This window comes from Grampus griseus (assembly GCF_964374135.1).
Source record: "Grampus griseus genome assembly, chromosome: 14".
Lineage (NCBI taxonomy): Eukaryota > Metazoa > Chordata > Mammalia > Artiodactyla > Delphinidae > Grampus > Grampus griseus.
The window spans coordinates 81,120,796-81,147,927 of record NC_139008.1 but is presented as its reverse complement, the minus strand read 5'-3'; the positions used below and the strand labels follow the sequence as shown (position 1 = coordinate 81,147,927).

The following is a 27,132-nucleotide window of genomic DNA, read 5'->3' as shown; positions in this document are numbered from 1 at the left end:
AGGGCCTTTGGGGTTTTATTGGTCAATCTCCATTTTAGGAAATTATGCATTTTTGGAAGGAACATAAATGAAAATGAACCTTCTTAATGTCCCTTTTTTGGGGACTTAGCAAAATTTATTTTTTTTCCTAGTGAAAATAATCATTTTGGAAGGGCTAGCCCCGGGCCTGACACTGAGAATGTATACATACCATCAATGTTAATTTGCCTCCCCTTGTAGAAAGAATTCTATCCCAAGGATAGGAGTTTATTCCTCCATTCATTCAACACTTACTTCTCAAGCATGAGCTACGTGTTAGGCACAGTTCTAGGGCCTGGGAAATAGGATTGCCAAACTTAACAAGGAAAAATATAGACCATCCAGTCAAATTTGAATCTAAGATGTACAATGGACATTTTTAAGTACAGTTATGCCCCATGCAATACACTTATACTTAAAAAATTATTCATTGTGTATCTGAAATTCAAATTTAATTGGATGTCCTATATTTTATCTGGCAACGCTACTGGGAAGAGAGTCGTGACCGAGACAGACACGATCTCCGCTCTCTCATGCAGTTTTATAGCAATTCTAGCCTCAGAAGCTCACAAGACTTCATCCCCATCTGGCAGTTTCCTGGTGGGAAAACCTGGGGAATAGAGTGACCATCTCTTTCGAAGTACATCACCTCTCGGGGTCCATTTAGCAGATGTCACTCTGTATTGAAATTGTGTCTCTATTTTCCTTGTCATACTCCTCTGCACTTAAGGTCCCTCGTGACAGAGCCTGTGTCTTTTTATCTCTCTGTCTCCTGACTCTGTCTAGTAGATGCTTAGCACAGACCAGCTGAATGAACAAGTGAACAAACGCATAAATGGTTGGATTCCATCAAACGCGATGCCAAACCACACTCATGGCTCATAAGGCAAATATTCACATACCTTCAGAAACACTGGAGATACAGAGAAAACCATATAGCCAGAATCCCACGACCCTATGGGTGAAGAATGATCTTTTATTTTAAAATGTTTGGGGAAAGTACACCAAACAAAATAAAGGCTTTTTTAAAAAGGAGGAAGAGGGGAGATGGTGTGAGAGAGAAATTGTAACCCTATAAAGAATATAAAGGGTGCTTGGAAAGGTGATTTATTAACATAATAGGTAATACTGAGTTAAAGCACTGATTTAACTAATGGGGAATATAATAAAATATGATGGCCAACAGTTAAGCGGAACCATAATATCAATAACTGAGGAATACGGTATAAACGAATAACAAATGAGAGCCATTTTATTGTCAGTACTGTCATACAATTGAAACACTCAGAAGGAAAAACCACAAGAACCGGCAAAAGGATAGATTCAGAGAGGTGCCAGGGACATGGTATCTACAATAGAAAATCATTTTGTGGCATCGACTCCTTTCTGTCCAACTGTAAAAGAGGGAAGAAAACGTCGATATCTATAGAACAGGTTTCGATTATGCTAAGTTTTTTTTAAGGAAAGAAAAAAGAAAAACCTTTTAAGGAAAAGGTTTCAATTATGCTAAGTTTTTTTTTAAGGGGGAAAAAAAAAGAAAGGAAAAAAAGAAAAAGACAAAATATGGTATTGCAGAGTTTCCCAAGGGCCACGCAGTTAGCCAGGACGTGTAGCTTCTTTTCTTCAGCGCTTCCCTCGGGGTCATCCTCTGACCTCCCGGGTGGATCTGTGCCTGACACATCACAAGCATGTCACACAGCAATTCTTGGCGGTTCCGTCAGTGCTCAGATGGGTAGGCAGGAAAAGTCTCTGTTCGATGAAGCTTCAGAGGGCTGGTGACATCTTTTCCAAAAAAGATTTAGAAATCGGCAGTTATATTTCAAGAAAGCCCACAACCAGATTAGCTAGTCACAAGTTTCTCTATAGTGGAAATCAGTAACATAGGACACGGGATTTTTTTCCCAGAGGCCACTCACAGGGATATGCAAATGAAAGTCATAAGAGATGGTATGATTAACATCTCATTTGCATGTGGCCTTTGCACTGAGCTATGATCAGACCAGTAGCAGTTAAGGACAACCTCCTCCTTAATGTTTCGTCTTTTTCAACTCCTATACCCAGAATATTTAGAGGAGATGATATGGAATCAAAGGACTGTGGAATCTTTTGGCGAGGACACTCTTTGGAAACCGGACCAGAAGTAAGACAATATTATATTTATACCTAGGAAATCTTGCAGTAAAAGAGGACTTCTTAAAATCCATTTAGCCTTTATTATTTCAGGTTTAAGTTCCAAACCAAGAAAAATGAAGAAGCCAGGAAGGCAACACACGAGGCAACTGTGAGCCCCCTTTGTGACACAGGATAGGGCTGAAAACTTTCTCTATAAAGGGCCAGATATGAAATATTTTAGATTTTGTAGACTGTATGGTGTCATAGCAAAATACTTAACTCTGCTGCCTGTAGCACAAAGGCAACCAGTTAATATGTAAGGAATGGGCGTGAATGTTCCAAGGAAACGTGAAGAGAAACAGACAGCAGGCTGGATTTGGCCAGGAGGCCAGTTTTCCAGTTCTTGCGGACAGAGCACCATCTGCTGGCTATAAGCGTTACCACAAGCAAAGGAATTCACACTGCAGACCAGGTGAACAGCTCTCTGAAGTGAGCAAAGCAAAACCTACACAACAGTACAGCATTCCTGGAACCAAATGTGTGGATCAAGCCGGCCTAACACACAGGGAGATGGGACCCCAGCTAAGTGGAGCATGTTTGCCCCACCAACACGCGCTCAAAACACTGGACCTAGCGAAAAAGGTTCACAGTGGCCTCTGGCCCCCTAAGCCTTAAGCTCTCCCTCATTATCACCAACAGCCCTGGCCTCCATCACACCTCAGCTGAGTCTCTTTCTGATATAAGAAATCGGGGATCCAGACATTTGCAAGCCTCCAATCTGAACCATAAGAAACTCTAGTCATACAGTCACTGGTACACAATAGCAGTGATGATTATTAAAGTAATTTGAATATTAAAATATCCCAAATCACTAGAAATCATTTATTCCAGCCTCCGAGCCATTTTGGACATGAATTCTATTCTCTTTCCAACACACACACACACACACACACACGCACACATAAGCACACGCTATAACGTAGAGAAACTGCATTAATGGGCTTGAATCCTACAAGTAAAAATCCAGGCAAATCTTTATTACAGTTTGATAAAAATTCCCTGCAGGAAGTAGACAGCATGCGAACAATACTGATGCAAAATCCATATCTCCAGTCAAGGGCAAAGCCCTTCCTGAACCTTCAACGGTAGCTCCTTAGACTCTAAAAATTTTCAAGAAAAGTGACTGACAGCATTCACTTGGGGTCAAGTCGAAATGAATACACCTGCAGCTTCTATCATGATGGGTAACTGAAACTGCCTGGCTTGGTTGGAATACTGTTTTTAAGCTTAAAGCCAGGAGATGGATTGAGAGATTATTTTTACATTTTTGCAGTTCACACAAAGGTCACAAGCTGGTACTGGCCTGTGGACACCATCTGGGCCCAGCCCTGTTCTCTGGCCTGCGCAGGGCTTGGAACATTTGGAATTGCTTGTCAATAGCTGAATGACTGCAAACTTCCCGTAAAGGGTGGATGTCCCTGTTTTCTAGGCCTGCACTCTCCCTGCCATTTTTTACTAGGGACCCCACCACTCAGTCCTGGCATGTCCTCCTGGCCCCTACAGACACGTGACCTTGAGACCCTGGTTTATTTGTCATCTTTTCACATTTGCTCAGATCTTAATCTATTACTTCTCTCTTACCAGCTGCATATACAATGTATGTGACTGTGTTAGAATTAATACTGAAAAATCAGTGTTATAGAGAACACATTTTTGGTTGCCAAGGGGGAGGCGGGTGGGAGGGGTGGATTAGAAACTTGGGATTAGCAGATGCAAACTATTATACATAGGCTAGATAAACAACAAGGTCCCACTGTAGAGCACAGGGAACTATATACAATACCCTGTGATAAACCATAATGGAAAAGAACGTGAGAAGGAATGTATGTATGTGTGTAACTAAATCACTTTGCTGTATAGCAGAAATCAACACGACATTGTAAATCAACTATACCTCAATAAAAAATAGATTATAAAAGAGAAAGAAAAACCAATGTTAACTCCTCCAAGGTAGCCACTTGCTCCAAGAATCTATCATCCTTAAAATAAAAATGTAAATCGCATGGCCTGGAACCAACCCGCTGGAGGAGCTATTTCCATCACATGGTATTTGTCTTGGAAACACTTCGGGAGGAGCAGAACTTCCTCCCAAAGGCAAGGACATATGATAAAAGAAAGAGCGAGCCCTGGACTACAAGTCAGAACACTGAAGTTCTAATGTCAGTCCCTCCGCCCAGTGACTATGTGATCTTGAGCAAGTACTCGACCTCCAAGGGTCTCAGTTTCCGCCTTCATTGAAACGGAGAAGATAGTCCCACTCTTGCCAACTCGAGCTGTTGCCAGGTGAACCAAATAAGCAACACGGAAGATGTCACACAGTGATGCAAACATCTGATGCCACTCTTTGATTTCCTAAAATTATCTAAAGTCACATCTGATCAATGATACGTGCCTATTTTTTTCTTTTTTCTTTTTTTTTTTGAAACAAGGGATGCTATCTTCCGAGGCAATTCCAACAGAAAGGTTCTAAAATATTGAGCAACGGAGCTCCTTAAGATTAAGAGCAAAATTCCTAAGATGTTAACTTTGAGGAGGAGGTGAGGGCGTTTGAGAAGAACATCGCTGTGAAGCTGGACACACCCGCTGTCTCCTAAAGGCCCTTGTGCACCAGCCACACCGCCTCCTTTCTGCTCTTTGAACATGCCAGCTCGTTTCTACCTCAGGGCCTTTGCACTTGTTGATCTCTCTGTGGACAATGCTTTTCCTGCTTCTCAGTATGGCTGTCTCTTCTCAGACTTCAGGTCTTGGGGTAAATGCTGCAGCCCCTCTAAAGAAGTCCCTTTGTCATCATCCTCCCCAAACCGACAACAGCTCTGCTTCACCTTTCTCTACTACAAACACTTTCTTTTCAACCTGACATGGACCAAATTTGAAATTAAATATATGTGTGTAATTACTGACTGTGACTCTCCTTTCGACTATAAGCTGTAGGAGGGCAGAAACAAGCCTGTCTAGTAGCCCCAGTGTACCTCCATCACCTAGCACAGTGCTTGGCATAAAGTAGATGCTCAATTAACATTTGCCAAATAAACGAATGCGTCAGTGAATGGATGGAGAGAGGAAAACCTCAACTCCTTACTAGATAGGTGATCCGGGACACATTACTAACCCTTCAGATCCTGTGTCTTAGCTGCACATGGGTGTAAAATACTCTCAGGTGGCTGCTTTGTGGACTAAATGAGACCATGTATGTTAAGTTCCTAGTGCAAAACCTGGAACACAGCGGATCCTCAAGAAATGGTAGCTTTTATAAAGATAATGAGTACGTCCAGTCTCCCTTGTATGGAACAAACCTGGCACTTTACTAGAGGTATGTTAATGTTTGTTTATATAAAGAAGAAGAGACAAGACTGCATGTTTCAAATAAATTTGCAGAACTCTGATTTAAGCAAGACTAAACAGATCTTTTACTACAGGACATCTCGGAGTCTGAAAAATAAAGATTTGCTTTCTGAACCTCCTAAAGGAGAATTTAACATGCAGCATTTTGCCCCAAACTTATTGGAGCATAGTACTTTCCTGGAGGAAGGTGGTGTCGACCAGGGTTAGGACAATACAGAAGACAACTGGAAAAGATGACTCTGGTTATTTTATACAATGAATTCTTAAAAGAATCCTGTGAATACGGTGCTCAGCACACTGTTGAATGCTTCCGTTTCATGAATTCCTTCCCAGTTTTCATGATAAACCTCACAAGTTGCCTCTATATATACCTAAACATAGACGAGAATTTAGTTTTGAAAACTGGCAAATGGGGTGGGAGAAGCAGTGAGGGTGGATTGAATACGTCTTAGTGTAGGTGGGTGTGTCCGAACCAGCACCTTCCTCTCTCCACCAGAAATGGCAATAATAAGGTGGTAATTCCAAAACCAACCAGCAGGTGACTCTCTAGGACTAAATTTGGAGAAGAAAATTTTCTCAGACCAGTTGGATAAATTCCCTCCTAAGGGTCTGATTTCCAAGAATAACCACCAGATCTGTCAGAAGACGTCGGCTTGAAATACATTAGGGTAGGTGAATTGGCCAGAGGATTACAACTCATGGATACCAGCAAAACAAGAAGAAATTACGTGCTGTGTAACCTCATCCTATGGCACACGGGGTCGTGATGTTACTAGTTTTTCTCAATTTCATTTTTTTTCTGGGGGTGGGCAGAAGGGAAGAAGGAGAGCAGGTGGTATAGGTGGAATAGATGAACTTATTCCATTTATTTGTTGTGTAAATGACCACCCCTGATAATAAGCAAGATAATTTTAGGTAGTCTGTGAACATTTTTTTTAATCTATCAAATTTACTGGTAAGTTGAGCCCCCAAACTGCATACACAGCACGTATTAGCACTGTATCTTAATGAATGCTGGCGACTAAAAAGCAATCCACAAGGTAAAATAAATATGGACAAATCTACACAGAACACGCTGGTGAGGAAATATCTCAGTAAACATCGGTACAAAGTAAATATCAAAATAAAATACATTTACATTAATTCCTACACAGAACAAAAGTATGTGAAAACAAATAATTTGATGAAATAACTGGTACCAAAAAATGTATATGTGAAGCAAAAAAAAAAAAAAGAAGCGATTACAATGCCATTCTCATGCACAGAAATATTCCAAGATAATAGGACATTTCAGTGAGTATCAGTATGCAGTCAAAACAGGAATAATGTAAGAATTCTACTGGAAATTTGTGTTCAGTGAAGGTCATACTATATAACAAAGAGCAAACAATAATAGTTTTAATTATCATCTTCAAAACCTAGAACACAATCATCTTCAAAACCCTATAAAATTATCAATCACAAAGTCTGATAACCCATCGTCTCTGAGGGAATTCTGTGGCATTTTTTTCTCATCACTGGTTATTTATTTCATTAGAAACTAAGTTATCACTATCTTCAAATGACTGTTTTGTAAGTATTACTACTGTGCTCATTTGGAAAATCCATACCAATAAACTTGAACTTAAGTTTACAGTAATGCAGGCAAGAACCTTGTTTTATTGTGCTTCACTTTACTATGCTTCGCAGATATTGCATATTTTTAATTGAAGATTTGTGGCACTCCTACGTCAAGTAAGTCCGTTGGCACCCTTTTTCCTAACCGCATTTGCTCACTTCGTGTCTCCGTGTCACATTTTGGTAATTCTTACGATATTTCAAATTTGTACATTATTATTATATGTGTCATGGTGACCTGTGATCTTGATGTTACTACTACGACCTGCTGAAGGCTCAGATGACGGTTAGCATGTTTTAGCAATAAAGTATTTTTAAATTAAGGTATGTACATCTTTTTTAGACATAATGCTATTTATTGCACACTTAATCGACTACAGTATAGCGTAAACGTAACTTTTGTGTCCACTGGGAAACCAGAAAACTTGTGTGACTTGCCTTATCGCAATATTCGCCTTTTTGAGGTGGTCTGGAATCGAACCCCGAATATCCAAGGTCTGCCTGAACCTTTTGAGTGTTGAATTATAAAAATAATAGATAACAAACCTAAAGATAAAGATTTATCAAATAAACCCAAATCCAATTCTGATGAGTCATTTGGTTGGTGGCTTGCTATTTTTGACAAAAACAACAGAAACTTCTCAAAGAACATGATTTTTTTCCTTTGCGGTGAGGTTTTGCGTTGCTCTGCTCCACTTGTAAACATAACATTATCACTACAGTTATTTTGGAATTAGTGGGTCACTCGTCTTTGATGATCATCCCAGACCTGTCAGCTACGTATGGTTTTCCAACCATAATTGGGCTTTTTGCATGCACGTAAATCTGCGTTTTTTGTCGTCGTGGTTTAAAAAAACTACGTCTGTATCCTGGAAAACAGAGTTGTTTTCTTCGTAGCAAACAGATGTAGACATTGTCAGAGGTAGTTGTATAAACCCAAGGAGCATACAAACGGCATGCTAACAGTAGCTAAAACATCTGCTTTAAACTTAAGAAGATGTTTTAAAATATTAAAGGGTCTGATAAGACCCTTAGCCTTAAATCATTTCTGACGAATGCCTACTCGTTTTGGTTAAAGAGAGTTAGATTAGTTAAAGTAAGGATTGTAAAGTGAGCGTCTTCTTCATATGACATTTTCTCTGTCCAGATTGTCCTGAGGATTTTAAACTCTGGGATATTTGCTAATAAATTCTGAAACTGCAACACATACTAAATATTCATGACATCCTCACTCTCATCTTTCGAAACATGGCATTCTGGGGAAATCCAGTGATTCATCAACTTTGATACAAGTTGACTATTCTCAAATTACCAGGCTGTCTCTCAGGAATTCAAGCAATTTATCCATTTTCTCTTTACGAAGCCTACATCACTTTGGTTCTCAACTTTCTTTTGCATTCCAGACACACAGAATCTGAAAAGACATACCTTTTTTGTAAAGATTATTTGGGTCTGTGTAGACAGTCAAGTTACAAAGCAACTCCGTAGCTTTTTGTGAATATATGTTCATAACACATGCTTCTTTTAAACCTTCAGGAATTACTATTGGTATTTGTACAGTGGATCTTATTGTGTGTTAGAAAAAATATAGGTAATTGGTATAGCAGTATAAAGACAGAAAAATATACTTTTAAAAATAAATATATTTAAATAGAAGAGACGGAAGAAAATTGAATAATGGTACAAGCGATATGTAAATGACAAAAACTGTGATGATATAAGTCAAATGCTGCAAAAATTTCTGAATTTGTTCTGACGTGAAACCAATGGCATTTATAACAACCTGATCTAACCCAACCCTCCCTCTCTGTGTAGATGTGTCTTGGAAGGTAAGCTTATTTATCAATTATCAGGGCAGTCACCTGTCACTCCTACCGGCACTCAGGACATAATTTTTGAGCATCTACACTATGCCATGCTCCCCACAAGTGAACAGAGCCTACAGTCATAAAGCCTAGAATGTAAGGACCTTCACTGCCCTCTTAACATTATACGGCCATTCAACAAATATTCGTGGACTCCATGCAAGGCACTGGGGGATAAAATAACGAGGAAAAAACAAAGACACAGGTCTCCAGCCCTCCTTCGTGTTACTGCTTCTTGGAAGAGCTAGTCCTGAGTCAACTGGCCACACAATTAAATATGAAATGAAAACTGTGGTGGGGCTGTAAAAGAGGGTGCCCTCGTCTGCATCTTAGGGGTACACACGACCAGAGATTCCACACCAGTTATGATAAAGTCTGGGGGACCTGCCTTGGAGTCAGGGAGGGCCCTGGAGGTAAGACCTAGGGATGACGAAGAGTCACCTCAGACAGGGGAAAGGCACAGAATTCCAGGGAGAACGACCAGGAAAAGCTCTCTGGGGGACAGATGATCAGTAGAAAGGGCCGCAGGGAAGGCTGGGTGACCAGGGCACAGAGAGCAGGTATTTATGGCCGGGGCCACTGGTTCCTGTGGTCATTCATTCGTTCTTGCATTCATTCATTTAGCAAGTTTCTGCAGACGAACCAGGTTCCACCCCGTAGATGTTCTTCCATGTTTGGGGATCTCTGCGCCTCATCAGTGAAAAGGTCTCCAGCAAGAACCCCCTACACAGGCCTAGTCATTTATTTATACGTTACATATACACAGGTATCCTTATATATAAAACATACAAAGATACATCTGAAAGGATAAGAAAATGTTTTAACATTTTTCTAATTGTCCCCCTTGTCCCTCCATGGGCCATTGTGTACCCTGCTCCAGAGATCACTGTTCTGGAAAAGGGGCCTCTTAGGATTGGCTCAGAGTCACAGCAGAACCAGAGCCCAGGACTCCCCGTCCCCCAGGCCATTCCCTTCCCAGGAGAGCGTGGGTCCCAGGCTTGAGAGTCATGAGCATCACCGGGGGGCTTGGTAACACATTCGGGGCCGGGCCCCACCCTCCGAGGTCCTGGGGGGGCCCGAATGTCCGCACCGCCAGCGGCACGCTCCCAAGGAATGTGGAGCTGCTAGACGTGAGTCCGCTTGACTATTTCCCCAACCGCGGGCCAGACCTCGTGCCCAGACCCCGTGTAGGTCGTTAAAAGCGCACGCTGCTCAGCCGCTCCCTACACCTTAAAATCTAGCATCTCTGGGGGTGAGGGCCCAAGAATCTGCATTTTAAACAATTCCCCCCAGGACACTGTGATACAGTATAAGTGATGGGGAGTGAGACCCCTCGACAGAGGCCAGGCTCTGGGAGGAAGGGGGCTCACCAGCCTGACGCGCATTAGAGGGGAGGAGCTGAGCCCTCTCCCCACCCCTCCCCCCCCAGCCATCTGCCCCCAGCCCTCCCCTACCCCACACAGTCCGCCCGCGCTCACCTTGCAGGCGGTAGAGCTGCCCCGTGCTGTGCTGCCGAGTGATGTGCTGCCAGTAGGCGCTTCGAGGCAAGGGCACCATGGTGCTCAGCGAGGCGGCCCGCTCACTCATCCTCATCTGGAGCTGTGTCAAGGAAGAGAGCGTGTGTCAGCAATCCCGGGGCCGCGAGAGACCTGACCCAGGGAGCTCCACACAGGGAGCTGCAGAAGCACGAGCTGGCCCGTCAGCCAATCAGTGCGTACGGCCCCATGGTGGTGGTGGACGGCTGTCGGTTTCACTGACTTAGCAGCATCCGTTCTTCAGCCGGCTGGCAACAGTGCATTGATTTTCCTTGGGGGAACTTCCCTCCAGCTCAATCGATTCCGTTATGGTCAGACCCCACCACTGATTCTAGGGGTGACCCGGTGACCTGCGTCAGGCCAATAAGACACAATCCCTGGGGACATTTATCAGGACTTTTGTGGAAGAGAGAATCGGTAGAGGTAAATTAAGGGGTTTTTCTGACTTTTTTTTCGTTGCTGAATCCCAGGGTCTAGATTATTTCTGGAACGTGGTAGATGCACAAGAAACACCCGTTGAATTAAATGTTTATGAGTTTTTTTGTGGGGTTGCTAAGAGGACAGCAGATGGGCCTGGAGCCTATCTTGGAACAATAAAGGGAGAACATGCCAGTCATTGGACACTATTCCAAAGGAGACAGCCAAGAAAAGGAGGGGAGAGTCCCGACAAGCTCCACTGAGACCCTGGATCCTACCTGAACCAAGAGACTAGCCTGGGACTTCTCAATTATACAAGCCGATTATTTCTGTTCCGTTTAAGCTGATTTGAGTTGGGTTCTATCACTAGTATAAGAAAAAGAGCCTTGTCTGCCCCTACAAGCACCTGACCCTCAGTCCAGACACTGAGGGATGAAGAGGAAGTCGTAGCTTTTGGCACCAAACATCTAGGAATATCCATCCTGAAAGATACAGTGTGAGGCCCCAGGTCTTTGGGGAGTAGTCAATGGCCTGTTCGAACACATGGGGTGGGGCGGGGGGGAAGATTCAAAGAGAAGACAGCTTAGTGGGATGGGCAGGAGGTGAATAGAAATTTACATGTGATGGATTGGATTCTTTATCACAATAGCACAATTACCAAAATGAGTCTCCAAGTAGAATTACATAGCACTAGGTTTCATGGGGACATTTCTTCCTAAACATGTCCTGTTAAACCAAAAGGGCAAAAAGCTGAAAACAAAAGCTAGTAGAGAGGTTCTGTGGCTGTTTCTCTATTTCTGCAGAAACGAAAAGTCTCAAAAGTTTAAGAGCAAAAAGCAAAACCAAACAAACCAAAAAAATCTATTTACCAGTGACTTCTGGTGACATTCAACCTCAATAACATGGAATACAAGAAAATAAAGGGAGGAAAAAAACTGAATTCTCAAGGTACTGATTATAAGAATTTCTCAATGTAAAGGGATTATATTTAATATAATAAAATTTTTAATATAAAGCAAGCATTTGGGAAATAGCTGTTAAACTCAAATTACTCACTATATTACTGTGACTATATTTCTGCAGCCCAGCATGATCTGACTGTATGTTTAGAAAGCTTATTTAGGAACAAATAAAATGACACTGATGTCATGTGTCATAGAGAACATTACAAAGCCGGCTCTCTGTTTCTTCCTTAAACCTTTGAAACAATATCTAATTTTATGAAAGAGGCATTTTAATTGTCTTTGGAGAAGTATGCTGAGAAAAGTCTTCTTATTTAACAATGCAAAAATGTCTGAATTCTCGAAGATTGAGAAGACTCAGGAAGTCATGTGGTAAAGAGTCTAGCTGGAAGGTGTCTGCCCCATGCTTCTTTTTATTTCAAATATATCATATCTTTTTTATAACTCATTTTCTTCACCTGAACAATGTATTGTTAGCATGTTGGCATTTCTACAACAGCATTTTTTTTTTTTTTTTTTTTTTGCGATACGCGGGCCTCTCACCACTGTGGCCTCTCCCGCCGCGGAGCAACAGGCTCCAGACGCGCAGGCCCAGCGGCCATGGCTCACGGGCCCAGCCGCCCCGCGGCATGTGGGATCCTCCCGGACCAGGGCACGAACCTGCGTCCCCTGCATCGGCAGGAGGACTCTCAACCACTGTGCCACCAGGGAAGCCCTATAACAGCATTTTTAATGTCTACATAGTATTCCATTATATGGACGTATTTGTTTTTGTTTTTTTTAACATCTTTATTGGAGTATAATTGCTCTACAATGGTGCGTTAGTTTCTGCTTTATAACAAAGTGAATCAGCTATACGTATACATATGTCCCCATATCTCCTCCCTCTTGCATCTCCCTCCCTCCCACCCTCCCTATCCCACCCCTCTGGTGGTCACAAAGCAGCGAGCTGATCTCCCTGTGCTGGCCCTCATCCTTCTTTATTGCTGTAAGTGACCCTTCCCCTCTGAGCTTGCTACCCTTCCCATCTCAGGCCGCACTATGGCAGGGGGCCTGCCATTGCCACCCACCTGTGGTGCCTCCCCCCTCCCCCCTCCCCACCACTGCCTTGATCCCTCAGCCTGAGAGCTGCCCCCACTCCTCACCTGGCTAACACCTACCTTCCCTTCAGGAGGCAGCTCAGGAATCACCTCCTGACGACTCTTCCCCCTTCATGACACCAGGTGCTTCTAGCAGACATCCCACAGCTCTGCTCTTTCTCTGATCATTTCACTGTTTTGTGACAGCAGCTAAACTAGCCCACCTCCTCCTGTAGCCCATGCACTCCAAGAAAGTGGGGATTATATCTTTTATCTCTGTGTCCCCAACACCTAAGTGGGGCCCCTGAAGGCTGAACAAATAGAGGATGGATAAATGAGCCAGTGAACCCAGCTCTTGCCCAGGGAATAAATCCTAATCAACCCAGCAAATCAGAAGCACTGTTAGCCCAGAGCTGAATTCCTGCCGAAGCTCCAGGTCCAGGTTAAACTAACGTGGTTCTCAGGGGCTGTGGGGAACGTGGTAATAAGACGGCATCATTTTAAAGACGGAGACACAGAGAATGGGCTCGAGGACACAGGGCAGGGGGGAAGGGTAAGCTGGGACGAAGAGAGAGAGTGGCATGGACATATACACACTACCAGATGTAAAATAGATAGCTAGTGGGAAGCAGCCACATAGCACAGGGAGATCAGCTCGGTGCTTTGTGACTACCTAGGGGGTGGGATAGGGAGGGTGGGAGGGAGACGCAAGAGGGAGGAGACATGGGGATATATGTATATGTATAGCTGATTCACTTTGTTATACAGCAGAAACTAACACAACATTGTAAAGCAATTATACTCCAATAAAGATGTTAAAAAAAATAAAAAATAAGACTGCATCATTCTACTCTGCATTCAAGTGATGAGCAGAAGCAGGGCCTCGGGGAAAGACCTGCTTACGTGTGTATGCACAGGCGGTCAGGACAGTCCAACGGCGGGGAGTTCAGCTCGACACATTTATTCATTCTACTAACAGTGTTACTCAAGATCCCACCAGGGAAGAAAGGCAAGGCTTTGTGAATGTCAAAGAAATGCCTTCTTGTACTTCAACACTCAAACTTCCCCCCTAAACAACAGGGATGCATGTAGGTCTCTTCCTAAGCAGCCTGAGAGAGTTCTGACGCTGCCCAGTGGCCTGAGATAATCAATCAACGGATGTAATTGGTTGGGTTTCAAGGACACACAAAGCATTGTGCTGCCGAGGGTGGCAGGGAGCCGACCATGGGGTAGGAGACCCGGGCTCCCGTTCAGGTTGGGCTCCAGATGAGCTGTGTGGCACGGGACACACCCCTCCCCGCGTTTAACCCTCAAAAGCTCCTCTCTCATGGAACATTCCTTCCTAAGGAGACAGACAATAAAACTAAACAAATAAAAAAGAAAAGGACTGCCATAAAAAAGAATGAAGTCCTGACACACGCTACAGCACGGATGAAGCTGGAAACTTGATGCTGAGTGAAAGAAGCCAGTCACAAAAGACCACACAGTGTATGATTCTATTTACATGCAAGGTCCAGAACTGGCAAATGCAGAGAAAGCAGATTGGTGGTTGCCTACGGCTGGGTGGATGATGCCTAAAGGAGATGGGTTTCTTTCTGGGATGATGAAAATATTCTGGAGTTGACTGCAGTGATGCTTTCACAATTCCATGAATATGGGCTTCCCTGGTGGCGCAGTGGTTGAGAGTCCACCTGCCGATGCGGGGGACACGGGTTCATGCCCCGGTCCGGGAGGATCCCACATGCCGCGGAGCAGCTGGGCCTGTGAGCCATGGCTGCTGAGCCTGCGCGTCCGGAGCCTGGGCTCCGCAACGGGAGAAGCCACAACAGTGAGAGGCCCACGTACCGCAAAAAAAAAAAAAAAAAGGAAAGAAAAGGGTAGATCTTTATGAAGTGACATGAAACAATTCTAAAACCAAAGGGCCACCATTCCTTATCTATGTATGTTGGTGGGGAGAGCTCGTCATCACTGGGACAGGTTTAAATACTGTCTATCCACACTCTGATGACTCTCAAATGCATATCTGTAGCTCCAATCTCTCCCCTAAACCTCAGGCTCCTGTATTTCACAGCCTGCTCCCCACTTCCACCTAGATGTCCAGTAGGCATCTCTCATCTAACATGTACAAACCAGAACCATCGTTTCTCACACTTCACTCCCTAAAAGCTCTTCCCCTTCTAGGCAAATGGTTCTTCCATTCAACCCATTGCTCTGTTTCAAGAAGAAGAGAAACCTTTGAGACTACCTTGTTTCCTCTCTATCCTACAAGAAAGTTCAACCATCAGCAAATCCTGTTGTTCAAGATGTATCCAGAATCCACTTTTCACCACCTCCCTCCCCACCAACCTGATCCGCACCATTAGCACTCACCTGGATTCCCAGATGACAGAAATAGTCCCTAACTCTGCTTCTTACTTGTACTCTCGCCTCACCCACCCCCAGTCTTTCCCAAACAGCGGCCAGAGTGCCCCCTTCAAGAGTAAAGCCAGGGGCTTCCCTGGTGGCGCAGTGGCTGAGAGTCCGCCTGCCGATGCAGGGGACACGGGTTCGTGCCCCGGTCCGGGAGGATCCCACATGCCGCGGAGCGGCTGGGCCCGTGAGCCATGGCCGCTGAGCCTGTGCGTCCGGAGCCTGTGCTCCGCAACAGGAGAGGCCACAGCAGTGAGAGGCCCGCACACCGCAAAAAAAAAAAAAAAAAAAGAGTAAAGCCAACTGATCTCAGCTTTTCTCAGAACCCTCCAATGACTTCTCAACTGACTCCATGCAAAATCCAAACTCTTGACCACAAATGAAAGGTCATATAGGATGTGGCCCCTACTTATTTCTAGACAACACCTCCTACCCCTCTTCTCATTTCATCTGCTTCAGAGTCACAGCTTTGTACTTGAACATGCAAAGCACAGAGCTGCCTCGGGGCCTGTGCACTTACTGTTCCCTCTGCCTGGAACAGATGTGGTACGTATGTACAAAGGAATATTACTCAGCCATTAAAAAGAACGAAAAAATGCCATTTGCGGCAACATGGATGGACCTGGAGATTGTCATACTGAGTGAAGTAAGTCACACAGAGAAAGACAACTATCACATGATATCGCTTATATGTGGAATCTAAAAGAAAAAGGATACAAACAAACTTATTTACAAAACAGAAACAGACTCACAGACTTAGAGAATGAACTTATGGTTACCCGGTGCAGGGGGGGGAGAATGGGGGAAGGGATAGACTGGGAGTTTGGGATTGACATGTTATATGTTGCTATGTTTAAAATAGATAACCAACTAGGACCTACTGTATAGCACAGGGAACTCTCCTCAATACTCTGTAATAACCTAAATGGGAAAAGAATTTGAAAAAGAACAGATACACATGTTTGTAAAAAAAAAAAACTGGCCCTTAGAAATTTCCACTCTTCCCTTCCCCCCTCTCTCTGCCAGAGTATCACCTTATCAGGGCAACAAGCCTCCTTCATTCTCTGTCCTTTACAATGCAGTCTCCTTCACAGCATTCACCAACTCTTGATACAGTTTTATGTTTATTATCTATTGATGACTGTCTCATTCTCCATAACAATGAGTACATTCTTTGAACCAAAGGACTGTTTCTTGTTCTCTGCTGTACTCCTGCTTCCTAGAACAGGGTCTGACACAAAGTAGATACTCAGAAAATGAATGTACTTATTAATACATAGATACCTTTATATCTATTAAGGGATATGACGTTCCGGAAGGATGCAAAAGAAGCTGGTCATGGGTTTGCTTCCGAGGAAGTAAACTGGGAATCTGAGATGATTAAGCATGGGAAAGAGACTTATTTTACACTGGATAACATTTTGTACAATTCTATATCATGTGTGAATCAAATCTTTTATTTTATTTATTTTTTATTATATATTTTTTTTTGCGGTACGCGGGCCTCTCACTGCTGTGGCCCCTCCCGCCGCGGAGCACAGGCTCCGGCCGCGCAGGCTCCGCGGCCATGGCTCACAGGCGCGGCCGCTCCGCGGCATGTGGGATCCTCCCGGACCGGGGCACGAACCTGCGTCACCTGCATCGGCAGGAGGACTCTCAACCACTGCACCACCAGGGAAGCCCTGAATCAAATATTTTAATCCAAAAGCCTTCTTTTGAAATCTTCAAAGAAATCAGAGCTCTTTTCCTCAATTGCATACCATTCCATGCACTAGTTTAAAGAACTTTGAAACTATGCATAAGGCGCTGAGCAATATGTGTAAGTGCCCCGGCTCCTCCAAGAACAGGCTTGTAGAGAGGAAAGATCTTCCCACTTCACACACTGTCGTTTTATAGGCCCTCCCCAGCCCCAGCCCTAAGCCCCTTGATCCTCTCCAGATGACACTTACTAGAAAATGAAAACGAGGGGAATTTAAAAGGAGAGTAGAAAACAGCTCTCAAAGAAGCTTAACCTTAATTTCAAATTTCTAACCAGAGAGAATTACTCCAACTATCTCATGAATAGTAAACGTGTTTTGAACAGAATCTTTAAAATGTTAGGTTTATTCCTACAAATTCCAGACCAAATGCCTCTCTTAAAAGAGAACAATAGTCTTAGACGATACTTTTTTTAAAAAGACATAAAATCCAGCATGTGTTTGTGTAGTATGTGATCTGTTTACCCAGTTTGAGGTAAATCTGTATTTCTGAGGTTTATCAAACACCCTTGTAAAGTTCTAGCAAGCTTGTACGGTTTGGTGCTGGGAGTAATTCATTGAGATAACTACATCTGCTGCATTCTTCAGGGTTCTTTTCTGCTTGATGAAGCACGTTCATTTAATCAATACAAACCGCTTAAAATGCTAATTGCTACGCTAAGTGACAGTAACCAAATCCTCTGGAAGCGAGATGCAAATGCTGTTGAACAAGTTTTGTAATCATTGTGGGTTGACGACAGGAGCTATATCGTCCTGTCTGAACAGAGGTCTGCAGAGCGGCTCTTGCGCCCACCTTTCCTCCACCTACTGGACAGGTGCGCTCCCACTTCAGTTAGAGGAGTGATTTCTTAAAAGGATCTAGCTTTCTCCAGCGAGAGAGCTTAACCACATGTTCTTGCTTCTGTAAACACATGAAACACCGTGAACATATCCTGCTGAGATGCATGTAAAGACTGCTTAAGGTCCGATATAATTAGACCAGGAGAGAATTATGGCTGCACTGACACCTCTGTTCTCAGCGCAATGTATGTTCACTGAATGATCGGTGTTAAGTCTTACTGCGGATTTTTGTATGTATAAAGGGCATCAAAGCACGCGGTCCCATGCTGTGCTCTCTCTAGCTCCAGTGCCATTTCTTCCATGGACCAAGGAGCTGGAATCTCAGAGTCACTTTAGAGCCACAGTTCTCAAAGTGTGGTTCCTGGACCAGCATCAGCATCACCTGAGAACTTATTAGACATTCAAATTCCAATGTCTCTGGGGCTTCCCTGGTGGCACAGTGGTTGAAAGTCCGCCTGCCGATGCAGGGGACGCGGGTTCGTGCCCTGGTCCAGGAGGATCCCACGTGCCGCGGAGCGGCTGGGCCCATGAGCCATGGCCGCTGAGCCTGCGCGTCCGGAGCCTGTGCTCCGCAATGGGAGAGGCCACAGCAGTGAGAGGCCCGCGTACCGCAAAAAAAAAAAAAAAAAAAATACCAATGCCTCACTCACACCTGCCGAAACCCTGGAGGTGGAGCACATCCACGTGTGGCTTAGTGAGCCTTCCAGGTGACCCTGATGCCCTCAGAAGGTGGGGAACCACCGTCCCAGAGCCCACCTTTTCTGCTCCCTCAGCTCATCACCGCCCACACCACAGACACACACTCAGGCCCTAGACATTCTCTCTTCTACCTCCAAAGCCTCCCAAATTTCCTCCTTCCTTTCAGCTCCCACTGACTCACACCCTGGGCTTTACGTTCCTGTCCTGGCTCTTCACTTACTGACTGTAAGCCATGGAGCCTCAATTTCTCCCTCCGTGAAATGGACCTAATATTGCCAATTAAAATGCATACCATTAAAAAGAATGAATGAGACCAAGGTTGGCAAACTTTTCTGTCAAGGGCCAAATGTTAAATGTCTTCGGCTCTGCAGGCCATCCAGTCTCTATGGTGCCAATGAACCTCCTCTTTTATTTCCATGTGAAAGCAGCCATAACAATGTAAAAATGGATGGGGTGTAGCGGTGTTCTAATAAAACTGTACTTACAAAAACAAGCACAGGCTAGATTTTGCTCATCAGTCATAGTTTGCCAACCCCTGAATCAGACCTAGGCTACATGACTTTAAACTACTCCCGTGAGATATTTACTGTTGAATAAGAATACCAGGGGGTAGTTTCTTCAAATGTGTAATATGATCACGATTTTGGAAAATCAACAATGACCCCCAAATACCCATATCTTGTGTAGATATCTATGTGTGTCTATACACCTCTGTGTGTATGTAGATGTCGATTTCTGTGTAGGATTATATGGGTACGGAGGAAAACATGGAAAGATAAGTGCACACTTTTAAGTTTTAGGAGTTGCTAAAGAGGGGAAAGAGGCATGCAAACCAATAATAAAAGGGAAAAAATAGAGCACAAATCATCTTCTATACGGTTATATTTTTGCAGTTAGTTAAAATTTCCATACATGTGTTTGTGTAAAAATAAATTAAATAGGATTCAAAAAACCAATCCCGATCTCCAAGGATAGTTGTGAAAATTAAACAAAATAAAGCATGCAGACACTCAGCGTCGAGCCAGATGGAGCTGCTCACTCCAACTTTAATGATCCCTCAATTAGACGAAGCCTCCGAACTCAGTTTGCCGTTCACGCTCTCCCTGCCTGCGTCCCTGCCTCCCCTCACCCCTTTCAGTGAATTCTGCACTTGGCGTTCTTTGGTTCATTCACTCCCTCATTCCACGCATTTATATACTCTGGGCATCATTTACAAGGCAGGCACTCTGCTGGGGGCTGGAAACTTAAATAAAACACAGAACCTCTGTTTCCCCCAGGATTTTATAGTAAATGGCCAGAGAGCTAGTTTAAAGCCCAGCTTAGGTCACGTCACCGTCTGCCTGCACAATGGTGTCCCGTCCTCTACAAAAGAGAGCAGACCCTCCCGTAAGCAGAGCTCTCCTTCCCGTGGTGGAGAAGATGCCACATCTATGCTCATATACCTAGTGTCTGGTGTGATTCGTATGACGGCACTTAATAAAAAGTGGCTGAATAACTGAGTCACTGATGGACACACTGGCTGACTTGACTGAAGAGAGGAATCCATAAGTGGATGAGAAACCTCCCTCATCTTCCATCCCCTTTGCCATCTTATCCTCTCTGACTCCCAAGTCAACATTAACAACGCAGGTGGACTTGGATTTAGTAGGTGTCAGACACGATGTCAGGAAACCACAGGCATTATGCCACTCAGTAAGGTATGTACTAATACAACCTCCTCTTTCACAGGAAGGGGGACAAACACTACAGGTGGGGAAGTGACCTGCCCAAGGACACTGAGCTGGTCAAGATGCCCAGCCAGGATGTAAGACCTGGCCTCCTACTGCAGAGCTAAAGTTCATATCAGAATCCTGTGTATGTCTCAGGAAAGCACAGAAGATGTCATGAAGACCTTAAAGGATGGGCTCATGTTCTGTCCATAGTGATAAAAGGGCATCTGAATTTTGGAAATAAATTTTATTTTAGAAATAAAATTTTCAAAGGTTAGAGAAATAGCAAACAGTCGAAGGAGGTGCAAGGAAATGGGAACACCCACGGAATCCTGGGGAGTAGAATCTCCCAGTGATTCTCCCAGCCCTTGGAACCCTCACTGTCCCAGGGGCCTCTGCTCAAGTGAAAATCAACCATCTGCCAAACAGGTGGCCACCCTCGGCTTTCTCGTGAAACCCGCGCTTCTGGGCTGCCGAATCCAGCTCCGCCAGATGTTTGGCAGGAACCACCCAAAGAGCTGTCTTCACTTTCTCCAGCTCCTTTCCCGTGTTCTGACATTTACAGCAGAAGTGATGGGTATTCCTATCATCAAAGTGTTACCAAGATATCACAGAATATTACTGAACTGTCAAGGAAATAAAGCGAGCAGAGGCTTACTTTTGAATGTCACAAACACACACACACACACACACACACAGAGACAGAAAAGAAAAAGTGAGCAGGAGAGAAAGTTTGCTAAGGGAAAAAATGCAGCAGACACTACTTGGTGAGCAGAACTCTGGCTGAAACAATGCCTCCACTGTCGCCTGCAGCTCTGATAAAGCAGACTGTTAGTGGAATCAACCATTTGGGGCCAAATTTCCAAATACAGCATCTTGCTGAGCGCCAGATGTGCTCAAATGGTTACTTGCATGGGGAATGAAAGTGATTTGCATCAATTTACTCGGAGTCATTTGAATTCTCAGCCATATGCATAAAATAGAATCATCCTTCCCTTTCCTTCTGGTAACTTTTTACAACCCCTAACCGAGGAAACCCTCTCCCCACCTGTACACTGAAATTAATAACCTCTGGGACTATTTTCCCCAGCCTCTCAGAGAAGACTTGCTTGGAACCTGTGCCTTGTTTTGGCACTGGGAGGGAATGGGATTTGGGATTCTGGCTTCATTTTCCTTTTTCTCTATGCTCAGAAAATTGTCTATTCAAGGGCTTCCCTGGTGGCGCAGTGGTTGAGAGTCCGCCTGCCGATGCAGGGGACACGGGTTCGTGCCCGGGTCCGGGAAGATCCCACGTGCCATGGAGCGGCTGGGCCCGTGAGCCATGGCCGCTGAGCCTGCGCGTCCGGAGCCTGTGCTCCGCAACGGGAGGGGCCGCAGCAGTGAGAGGCACGCGTAACACACACAAAAAAAAATTAATGGAAGAGAAAAACATACAGAGAAATATAAAAGCCCCTTCTCAGACCCTCAAACCCCAGTCCTGCTCCCCAAAGGTAACCAACATTACCCAGTACGTTTGTATCCCGCCGGAAGTTCACTCTGTACTGACAAAGCACGTGTGTGAGTGCGAGTGTGGGTGTGAGTGTGTGTCGGACTCTGCCTACTGTCCTGCCTCTTCTTCATCCACGTGCTTCACACAAGTTCGATAGTACCAAGTGTGACCCTACTTAGCTGCCTCATTTAGCTCCTGTTACATCATGTGCCATAACTTATCTAATTATCCCCTTTGGGTGATATCTCTGCTATTACACACAAGCTCCCCAAGAATGGGAACTTCATCTTCTTCAATCACTTCCTCAGCACCCTGCGGACAGCAGGGCTTAGCAAATGTTTGTAAAACAGCAGAATGTAAGCAAAAAGGAATAACTCCCTCCATTTGTGTCCACATCAGCTTTGCTTCCGGTAGTACATTTTTAGAGTAAATTCCTAGATGTGCTATTGCTGAGTAAAGGGACATGTGAATTGAATTTTGATCAACAGGGACAAATTGCCCTCTAAAGGGCACCACAGCACATTGAATCACAGGATTACACTGTTGCATGTTTTGAAGAGTTTAAATCATAACTTCTATTCTAAATTTCAAGCTCCTTAAGATGCAAAAAAAAATTTTTACATCTTTGCAAAGATCTACTTTGCAAGCAGTAGATAGATGTTCAGTAAAAGATTTTTGAATTATAATTAATATACCAAGCTATGAAAAGGGAGTGGATATTCAGGCGTGAAAAAAAGTTGATAACTGCTTTAAGTAGTACACTAAAAAAAAAAAAATCTGTACGTTAACGCAATTAACTAGAGCTCATAAACAGAAGAGGTAAAAACTGATTTTTTTGTGGGTGGATGAGTGGGGACACAGTTGTGAGAAGGCTGTTTCTACACATAAAATCCCAGCAGGTGTGGGTCTTTTTCAGTCTGAGTAGTAGTGAAATCGATTCTATGCTTTCTTTGATGCCCTCTATATTAAAAAAAAAAAAAGTGTAGACTATCATTTTTAAAATTAGATTGAATATAAATTACTTTGGTTTGCAGAACTGTAGAAGAGTTCCTCTTGAATTCTACAAATTGATTAACAAAATTTATTTGCAAATAATTTGCAAATAAATTGCAAAATTTATTTCCAAGTCTGGAAGTAAATCAATTAAACAACAACAGAAAAGAGGGGACACAGAAAGAGCTCCGATTAAACTCTCAAACGTGGGAGCACAGTCAGGACTGCAGAGGATGGGGGAGACGTCACCCTGGGGCCTGAATGTCACCCCCAGTGGAGCCGGCCCTGCAGCCCCCAAGGGAGCTGCTAAATGGCCATCATTCACCTTGTCACTCTCGCCTTGAAGGAAATTCTAAAAATGACAGGCCCGGCCGTGGAATGAGGAACATCCCCACACTGCCACTCCTTGTTCCAAAATTAGACTCTGTTATAGACACTGATCTCCAAGGTGGCAAAAATAGCTGGCTGCTCGGGGGAGTCCCACAGTGTCCGGGCAGAGCTTCCCTGTAGCTGCTCCAGCAGGGCAGCTCGCAGCTTGTGAGCAAACGAGTTCCTGCGGCTCCATCTCATTCAACAGTTAGCCCTTCCCCTCATACCCCAGGCCCGCCCCCTTCTACACCCCATTTAGAATGAATCATAATACACTGAATTTTAAAGGAGAGGAGGTGGGGGAAGGATTATGAGAAACATGATTGCTATCTGGTCCCAAAAGTACCAAAAGAAACGAGATTTCTTATAACAGTAATTTTTTAACATATACTCTGAGTTGATATGTATTTCTGAAAGGTACTCTGATATTCAGGGTAATTTGAAAATGCTAAGACAGTTCTCAGTGCGGATATAAAAGAAACAGAAGGGCTTTAAAACCCTTCTGGGGAGTAAGGCATTGTGGCCAGAGGTAGAGGTTTAGCAACCAAATAAAAGGATCCTGCATTTCTGGCTCCAACAGTAATGAGCTCTATGGCTGTGGGCAAGTGACTTAACCACTGTGAGCATCTGTTTTCTCGTCTATAAGATCTGGAGAGTGATTCCTTCCAGGTCAAGGGTCATGAATAATACTCCCTTGAATTATAAGACCCATGGGATCATGGGCTTTACCTGTCAATTACCACTATATCCTACAGCATATTATGTCCACAATAAACATATTTGAATGAACTAATAAATGAGAACGAATGAATAGGTCTACTTCACAGAGATATCATGGTGATTAGAGAAAAAGCAAGTAAAGTGCCTGGCTTGGTAAGTGGTACGGTTGTTGTTGTTAAAGAGCCTGGCATTTAGCAGATGCTTCATAAATAAATGGCATCATTAGCAACACGCCATAAAGCAGGAAACGTACTTAAAAGGTAAAATCAAAGCACTAAATAAACATTATTCCAGAAGTTTGCATGGTATGGGGACAGACACCAAGGTGGCCCCCTGATCTCCTCCTCTAGGTGTGCACACCCTTGTGTGGACCCCTCTCTCTCGTGACTGTGGGAAGGACTTGTGACTTGCTTCCAACCAATAGCCTATGACGGGATGATGGGATGTCACGACCATGGTTAGGATACACAGGATTGTGGTCTTGCTGGCTTTGATGAAGCAAGTGGCTATGTTGGGAAACCCACATGACAAGAAGCTGAGGGTGGTCCCTGGGAGCTAAGGATGGCCTCCATCCACTAGCCAACAAGAAACTGAGGCCCTTGATCCTGCAGCCCCAAGGAACTAACTTCCACTAACAACCACTGTGAGCTTGTGAGTGGGTCGTTCCCCAGTCTAACCTTCAGATGAGACTAGAGTATCTCAGTCTTGTGAGAATCTGAAGCCGGGGGCCCATGGAAGCCATGCCAACATTCTTGACCCATGGCAACTATGAGATAACATACGTGTGTTGTTTTAGGGTGCACAGTTTGTGGCACTTTGTTACACAGCAACAGAAAACTTATACATGTAACATAGGCAGGACATCGATTGGCCACAGCATGGCTAGCAAATGCCCAGAGAAGGACCACTTGCTGAGTGACAATGGAAAGTGGTAAGGACTGCGGAGAACTGAAGATCCCCATTCTACCTGAAGAGGGAAGGCACCACCGGGCATATCTGATGGTTGCCACATGGGGGTGTGAGATCAGTGTGGCCTTTTCACTTTTTAAGATACTACAGAAATCTGAGTTTTATGTGAAACCTCTTAACTTTTAAATGTCAGCCATTAATTTGGAATTTTTAGAACAGCAGTGACCTGATCTCATGCAGGGCAAAGAAAACGTGTCTAGGGGCTTGATTCCAAGATAAAGTGTAAAGTGGGGTTATCCCAGCACACTTGCTCCAAATTGGAGCCCCACTACTTCCAAGCTGGTGGTGCTGGGCCCTCCCTCCAAGGGTCATTGGGAGGGTTAGAAAGTACACACAAAGTCCTTAAAATATTGTCTGCTACAGAGTAGAGACACGATACATTTTTATTATTTTTGATATTATTATTGTATTCGTTACCTATAGCTGTTGTAACAAATTCCCACAACACTGGTGGCGTACAACCACACAAATTTATCCCCTTACGGCTCTGGAGGCCAGAGGTCTGAAATCAGATTCACTGTGCTAAAGTCAAGGTGTCAGCTGGGCTGGTTCCTTTTGGAGGTTCCAGGGGAGAATCCATTTCCTTGCTTTTTCCAGTTTCTAGAGGCCACCTATATCCTTTGGGTCACATCTCTTTCTACCTTCAAACCATCAGCACAGACCCTTCAAAAATCTCTGTCTGTCCCTCTGCTTCCATCGCCACATCACCTTCCGTCTGGCTCTCACTCCTCTGGCTTCCTTCTTACAAGGACCTTGTGATGACACTGGGCCCACCTGGATAATCCAGGACAATCTCCCCATCTCAAGAGCTTTAACTTAATCACATCTGCAAAGTCCCTTCTGCCATATAAGGTAATGTTCACAGGTTCCAGGGATTAAGGTGGGAAAGATTTGGGGGAGCTATTGTTCAGCCTACCGCAATAATGACTATAATGATGATGATAATAAAATAAAAGTTATTATTACTATCCGACCCACAAGTCTCCTCTTTCTGACTTCTGGGATTCAAGGTCATAAGTCTGATCCAAACCCCTTCACTCAAGGCTGCAACTTCAAACTGTCATGCGTTCCACAGTGAAGCATTCTGTCTTGGGAGTTAGTGGCAGCTAACAGCGGGTTAGGGCTTCCGAATAATGAGGTTAGCTTCACCATCTTTCTCCATTCGTGACCTTGGCCATCTCAGAGAAGCAAGCCAGTAGTGGCATAAAGGCAATTCCTAGTCAAGAATAGAGCCAATCCACGTGGATCCACTCCCAGTGACCAGAATATGCAAAACTCTAACTTAGGGGCTTTAGTATCACCTTCATTTGTTTCATTTTAGCACAGAATCTCTTTTCTCCCCTAATCAGAGATGGATTGAAGGATGTTGATTTTTAAGCATTTCACAATCCCCGGTTTAACTTCCTTGAGATTCAGATCCCGTTTTGAAGTTTACTCATTTCCATCTAAAACAGGATGTGTTTACTTTTAAAATCATTCATTTTATAGAACTTGTTAAGCATACAGCAAATTAAGAGCAAACAACATTATATTCCAGTTAAATCTGCAAAAGGATGATCTGAACGAATTACTCATACTCCTGATTAATTTTTAGTGGAAGTAATGAGGAGGCGTAAATGGAAAAACATGGGCGTGCAGAACCTGCTTTTCAAGTAGATAACAATGTGTGCTAATCGATGGCTTTACAAAAAGGTGACCTTAAAAAAACTTCTTCAGACCTTTAAAGGCATCTTGTGTAGCGCACAACTTTAATGCAATGACATTGCCCTGTAAGTTCAAAACAACTTGAACTCTCCTCCCTCCCTCCTTCTCTCCTTTTGCTCGCTTTGGCTTTACAATGGCAAAGTTAAACAGTTGCAGCAGAAACTATCTTTGACCACAAAGCCTAAAATATTACTATCTCGCCCTTTACTAAAGTTTTGCTGATCCCTGCTCTAAAATCCCAGAGCGCTGCATGCACAAGTTGTTCGGGAATAATCTGGGGATCCTTTGGGATAGATCATACTACATGCTTTTCCCATCTTTAAATCCAACCACCCCACATGGTTAAATCATAACTTTTCAAACGGCCCTAACGTTACCATGCCAACCCAGTTCCTTTTGGTTTTGCAGATTTCTTTCCAGATGTGAATCTCTATGCATGTGTTTGCAGCCACACTGCATGATTTGCA

At 43.9% G+C, this 27,132-nt stretch overlaps 1 protein-coding gene across 1 annotated transcript in view; it reads right to left on the bottom strand.

Moving 5' to 3' along the window:
• Window positions 1-1,244: 1,244 nt before the first annotated feature.
• DOK5 (docking protein 5) overlaps window positions 1,245-27,132 on the bottom strand; it is a 141,182-nt gene continuing 115,294 nt past the window's right edge. The window contains exons 7-8 of the mRNA XM_082670472.1: window positions 10,493-10,613; window positions 1,245-1,800 (exon numbers count right to left, since the gene is read on the bottom strand). Coding sequence (XP_082526598.1) covers window positions 1,736-1,800; window positions 10,493-10,613 — 186 coding nt within the window. The 3' untranslated portion in view covers window positions 1,245-1,735. The remainder of the gene's footprint in view (window positions 1,801-10,492; window positions 10,614-27,132) is intronic.